The 5,873-nt window shown below is 49.4% G+C and overlaps 1 protein-coding gene across 1 annotated transcript; it reads right to left on the bottom strand.

Annotated features, from left to right (window-relative positions):
• Nucleotides 1–2,810: 2,810 nt before the first annotated feature.
• On the bottom strand, nucleotides 2,811–4,481 carry LOC106324061. Its single transcript, XM_013762084.1, has one exon. It carries the CDS (start codon nucleotides 4,479–4,481, stop codon nucleotides 2,811–2,813), a length of 1,671 nt encoding a protein of 556 aa, XP_013617538.1.
• Between the last annotated feature and the right edge of the window lie 1,392 nt (nucleotides 4,482–5,873).

The raw sequence follows: 5,873 nt of genomic DNA on the forward strand, positions 1-5,873 counted from the left end.
ATATCCTTATAAGTAGCAACTCACCACTCTTCATTCTTCACACATCTCTTTCTCTCACATTCTCTTTTCATCAAACTACCTATGACGAATGTCTTCCTCCCCAAGTGAAAAGAAAAGCTCCGACGTCGAGATGGGTGAGGCCAACTCGGCACTTCCGACTCCGGTCATGCAACAAGCTACTCCAACCTTCGTCGCCGGGTTTCTTTCTTTCAAAGAGAGACTGTCCAGACGCAGTGCAGAGAAGGAAGGGGGTTGGATTCAGCCTGAGGTGCTAGCTATCCTTTCTTCGCCTGCGATGTCGACCTCGGCTGGAGGAAACAAGTCCCTTGGTGATGCCACGCCCCTCGCAGAATCGGCCATGGTTCCTGTTCAAGTTCCGGAGGTCTCGGCTCAACCCTCGGGCTCTTCGACCACACCAGTTCCAGCTCCAAAGGAGGAGAAGGCGACGGAGTTCATCCTAGGGCTTCCCGCGTCCAGTGCTGCTCCTTTGACCAAAAGTCGCAAGAGGACTGGCGCTGCTACCGAGACCGTCAAGAAGAGGAGATGCGGAGGTTCGGGTCAGCGATCTCGAGCGGGACCTCGGAAAGTCGGCAAGCGCATTGTTCAAGCTGAAGAAAGAGAAGAAGAGCAAGGGTTCCGAAGTCCGTCGTCTCCAGCGTGAAATTCAGAACCGAGAAGACTCGAGGAGTGTTTGTTTCAAGGGATGATTTTCACGCTCGCCTGACGAGGATGGCTGTTCTGTTTGATTCCCTCATGGCAGTCCGTGAGAAGGACCTGGCTCTGGCGAGCGTCGAGGGAAGCCTGAACGAGATCCACCTTATCGAAGGCGACATGGCTCCGACTCTGGACTCCGAAGAAGCCAGGCTGTTGTCTCGCAAGGAGGAGTTGAAGGCTTCCGATGGGGACTTCCACTCGATCCTCTCTCAGCTGCAGTTCGAGTGCACCATCACGCCGTATTCGGGAGAGACCGAGGGGCAAGGCCCCGTGGCTGAAGAAGGTGGAGATGTTGCGAGCGGGAGAGGAAACGGCGAAGCGATCGAGGGAGGCGATGGCTGTGAGGTTGAGGATGAAGGTTGTGCTCCGAGGAGGGCTTAGGGTAACGATCCTTTCGGGGATATTTTTTATTTTTTGTTTTGGCCTGTTTGTGAGGCCACAGTTTGCATATTTCGGGACTGGCCGTTGGTGGCTTTGAATCCCTGTCCTTGTTAGGGCTTTTTGTATAATGCTTGGCTCAATCTATAAAACCTTTTTCATTATAAATAGAGAGAACTCCGGTTTTTTTCGAAGTTAGAGGACTCGTGAAAACGTATAGACTTAATTGAAGAGAAAAGTTTTGGGATCTCATATCGGGATGTCGATATTATGCCTTTGAGATGTCAGGATCCCGCAAGACTGGGTTTGGGGTAAGACTTAGGTTTACTTTCGGACTAAGGTTATGCGATGACAAGTCGGCTTTCGTTTTGCCTGATTGCGATTACTACCTGATTCGTACCGATATAAAGTCCGCGAAGTGTTATCGGCTTATATGACTTGTCTTGGCATGAATCGAGCTACTTCCAAAGGCCGTTTGGAGGTGCTGGCTAAAATTTTGGATTTTCTTGTATAGCACACTATGGTATCCTTGTCGGATGTAAGAGAGCCTATCCTTTCGAGGGCGGCTAGTGTCTGTTTAGCGATTGTAGCGTCACGTTTTTTTCCGTATAAAGTTTCGAAAATATCGACTTTTTGTAAGTTGTGGGAGTATACGAGTATACGTACCCATTCTCCCCTTTTTTAAGATGGGGGGATAGCTGAACTCGCTGGGCGAGCTGCCTACGTACCCGTCTTTCGTAGTTCTTTGGATCCACTTTTCGATTTGTGGTAGTATTTCTTAAGATGCATCGCGTTCCAGGTTCTTTGGATCTTGACGTCCTGCATGTTTGCGATTTGGTATGATCCTGGTCGGACTACCTTTATGACCTTGTATGGACCTTCCCAGTTTTCTCCCAGTTTTCCTGCGTTACGTTCGGCAGTGTTTTGGAAGATTTTGCGAAGGACCAGGTCGCCTTCTTTGAACCTGCGATGGCGAACGTTTAAGTTGTAGTATTTTGCGGCGGCGTGCTGGTAATTTTGGATTCATATGAGAGCTTGATCTCGCCGCTCGTTAATAAGATCGAGTTCGTCCAGCAGCATCGCGCTGTTAAGATCTTCTCGTTCGGGGAGGAATCTTCTCCGTACTCCGGGAAATTCTACTTCCGCGGGAATCATACATTCCGTTCCATAAACGAGGGCGAATGGGGTTTCACCCGTACCCCGTCACGGGGTCGTACGATGCGACCAAATAACTCCTTCGAGCTTTTCTGCCCATCGCCCCTTTTTGGCTTCTATGCGCTTTTTTAACCCGTCGAGGACGGTTTTGTTGATGGTTTCTGCGTGGCCATTGCGCTGCGGATATCTGGGAGTCGACTTGGTCAGTTGTATCTTCCACTTCTCGCAGAATGCTTCGAATCGGGTAGAGATGAACTGAGATCCGTTGTCTGTCACGAAGTTCTCGACTTGTACGTCTTTGATACTTGCGTAGGAATCTGCCTCTACCCACTTTGAGAAAAAATCCGTGAGGACCAGGAGGAAGCGTTTCTGCTTCGAGTCATGTAATGGCCCGAAGATATCCATGGACCATCGCATTAAGGGATACGGAGACAAGATGGACGAGAAGACTTCCGCGGGTTGATGGATTGTCGGCGCGTGCTTTTGGCATTTTTCGCACTTCCGTGCGAACTTCTCGCAGTCTTTGATCATAGTTGGCCAGTAATAACCATGGCGTTTTATTTTTACGGCGAGAGATCCTCCACCGGAGTGGTTCCCACATGATCTAGAATGAACCTCCTCCAGTGCCTTTGGCATTTTTCGCACTTCCGTGCGAACTTCTCGCAGTCTTTGATCATAGTTGGCCAGTAATAACCATGGCGTTTTATTTTTACGGCGAGAGATCCTCCACCGGAGTGGTTCCCACATGATCTAGAATGAACCTCCTCCATTACTCTTCTTGCTTTTTCGCCTTCGGCGCAGGTCATGAGTGGGCCGGAGAATCTCCATTTGTAGATTTCTCCTTCTGCCGTTACATATCGCGCGGCCTGGGTCTTGATTTTGCGGGCCGCCCATTTCTCAGTGGGAAACGTTCCGTTGATTATGTATGCTCGGATTGGCTCTAGCCATGGGCTGTCGCAGCCGTATTCCGACTGATCCATGTTTTCTTCTGGTGGGTCTTCGACTTCCTCCACATTTTTGATTTGTGCTCGAATCAGATTGGCTACCACTGGTGGTCCGATGCTTGGGTGTTCGATGAACTCGACGGGGATTACTCGTCTTAGTCCAGAATCCGAACTTGATGCGAGTGCGGCCAAGGCATCCACCTGAGTGTTTTCCGAGCGAGGAATCCTAGTGAGGGCGAAGTGGTTGAAATCTCGGGAGAGGTCTTGGATGAGTTTTAGATATGCATCCATTCTTTCGTCCCTCGCTTCGTATTCTCCGCTGTACTGATTTGCGACTAACTGAGAGTCACAGTAAGCGTGAATGTTGCAGATCTTAAGCCCATGGGCTAATCGTAATTCTGCGAAGACTGCTTCATATTCAGCCTCGTTGTTCGACGCATGGAATTCCAATCGGAATGACTGTTCCAAGACTTCGCCAGTCGGAGACGTGAGCCGGATTCCGATCACGGATCCCTGTTTGGACGATGATCCGTAGACGTGAAGGATCCAAGTTGAGTCCGGTTCCGTGTTTGTCATATCCCCCGTGGGCAATTCAACCAAGAAGTCCGCTAGTACTTGAGATTTTGCGCAGGTTCTTGGGCGGTACTCCACGTCGTACTCGCTTAGTTCGATTGCCCATTTTGCGAGTCGTCCTGACTGACTCGGACTGTGCAAGATCGTTCGCAGGGGGAAGGTGGTGAGGATTATTATGGTATGCGACTGAAAGTACGGCCGGAGTTTCCTTGCCGATGTCACAACTACGAATGCTAGTTTCTCCATCAGGGGATACCGGGTCTCAGCGTCCAGTAACGTTTTGCTTATGTAGAAGATTGGTTTTTGCTCACCGCGTTCCTCTCTAATCAAAACGCCGCTTACCGCTATTGTGGAGACTGCCATGTACATGAACAAGGGTTCTCCCTCCACTGGTTTTGTGGGGACGGGAGAAGTGGCCAGGTAACGTTTTAGCTGTTGGAAAGCTTTCTCACATTCCTCCGACCATTCGAACTTCTTATTCCCTTTCAGCGTGTCGTAGAAAGGAAGACACTTATCCGTGGAGCGCGAGATGAAACGGTTCAAGGCCGCGAATCTTCCGGTTAGTCTTTGGACTTCCCGTTTCGTCTTTGGCGAGGCCATCTCTATTAACGCGTTTATCTGCTTAGGATTGGCTTTGATCCCACGACACGTGACAAGGTACCCGAGAAATTCTCCTGATGCCACTGCGAATCTACACTTTGCAGTGTTCAGTTTCATGTTGTGGGCGTTAAGTCTTGCAAAGCACTCCTCCAAATGGGAGACGTTGTTGGGGTCAAAAATGGTTATTTCAAAATCAACGGCTATGATTATTTCTTATTCGCGGATTTCTCGTAAAACATTCACTGAATGAAAGATCGGAAGTGAACGAACGAGCGAATCCCGCACAAAAGCCACTCGCCGGAAAGCTGAACCATCACGAGGATCAGCTCGCCGGCGCACTGAACCGTCGTGTGGTTGCACTCACCCGGCAAGCTCAACCATCGCGCCGGTCAGCTCGCCGGCGAGCCGAGCCGTCGCGTGGTTGTGTTCGCCGGCGAGTTCGGCCGTCACGCGAGCCGTCGCGTGGTTGTGTTCCGTATAGCTGTGATATCCGACCTTCGGGACCATATACTTCTCGTTTTGTTTTGATTAAAAATATTCTCGAAGTTTTATGACCAAAACCGAGAAATCGTATAAACGCCAAAAGGCCTAAGAACGGTCCGCAAGGATCCAGATGGGTCTAGAGGCCCATTTACGCTCTCGGAAGGGATTCGAGCCCATAAGAGTTATGACGGTTTGTTCTACCTCGCAGAAATACGATAAATGTAAAGATTCGAGGATAACTATCAAGATCGACAAAAAATGGAATATTCCCGAAAGAGATAGACTTGGGCCCGAAGGCGAAGGATGGGCCACCGACCTAGAGTGACTATAAAAGAAGAGCAGGAGCAGAAGAAAAAGGGATCCGAGAATTTAGACTTAGAGAACTCCAGCTAACTTAGAGAACTTAGGGCTTAGGTGGTTAGACTAGTACGGCAAGGCTTAGGACGTCTTAGCCGCCTCTTGTCCTGTTGTTCCGATAGTTAGCATATCTCTATTCCTCTCGGAGAAATCTTGTATTCATACTATTCAATTAAACGCCTCTGAGCAATTATCTATCTTTTTATCTTTCTAAAGTGATTACGCAGAGAATTCAGACCTTCAAGGAAAAACGGGGTCGCTCGGTTTTCCTCCATTATTATTTGTTATAATCGACGGTGTGAATTTCGGTTCCCACAGTTTGGCGCTAGAAGGAGGGGGGGGGGGGGGTTTGACGAATTCTCTAACTCAAAAATCACTAAACGATAGAATACACAGGATGTCCGCTCCAACAGCTAACGATGTCGTTTCTTTCAAGGACCGGGCAACGGCCGATCAGGCCAAACCCCACAACGATCTCCTTATCATCGAGCTGACAATCCAGGACATCGACGTAGCGAGAGTGTTGGTCGACACCGGATGCTCGGCCAATACTATCTACAAAAGCACCCTCGAAAGAATGGAGATCGATCTGCGCGCCGTTACAGAAAGACCCAGCCTGATATTCAGACTCTCGGGAAATGCTACTATGACTCTCGGCTCGATCGACCT

Source organism: Brassica oleracea, chromosome C2, assembly GCF_000695525.1.
Source record: "Brassica oleracea var. oleracea cultivar TO1000 chromosome C2, BOL, whole genome shotgun sequence".
Lineage (NCBI taxonomy): Eukaryota > Viridiplantae > Streptophyta > Magnoliopsida > Brassicales > Brassicaceae > Brassica > Brassica oleracea.

What these genes read in the sequence shown, in the direction of transcription:
- LOC106324061 (XM_013762084.1), bottom strand. Translation starts at nt 4,481, where the DNA reads ATGAAACTGAACACTGCAAAGTGTAGATTCGCAGTGGCATCAGGAGAA.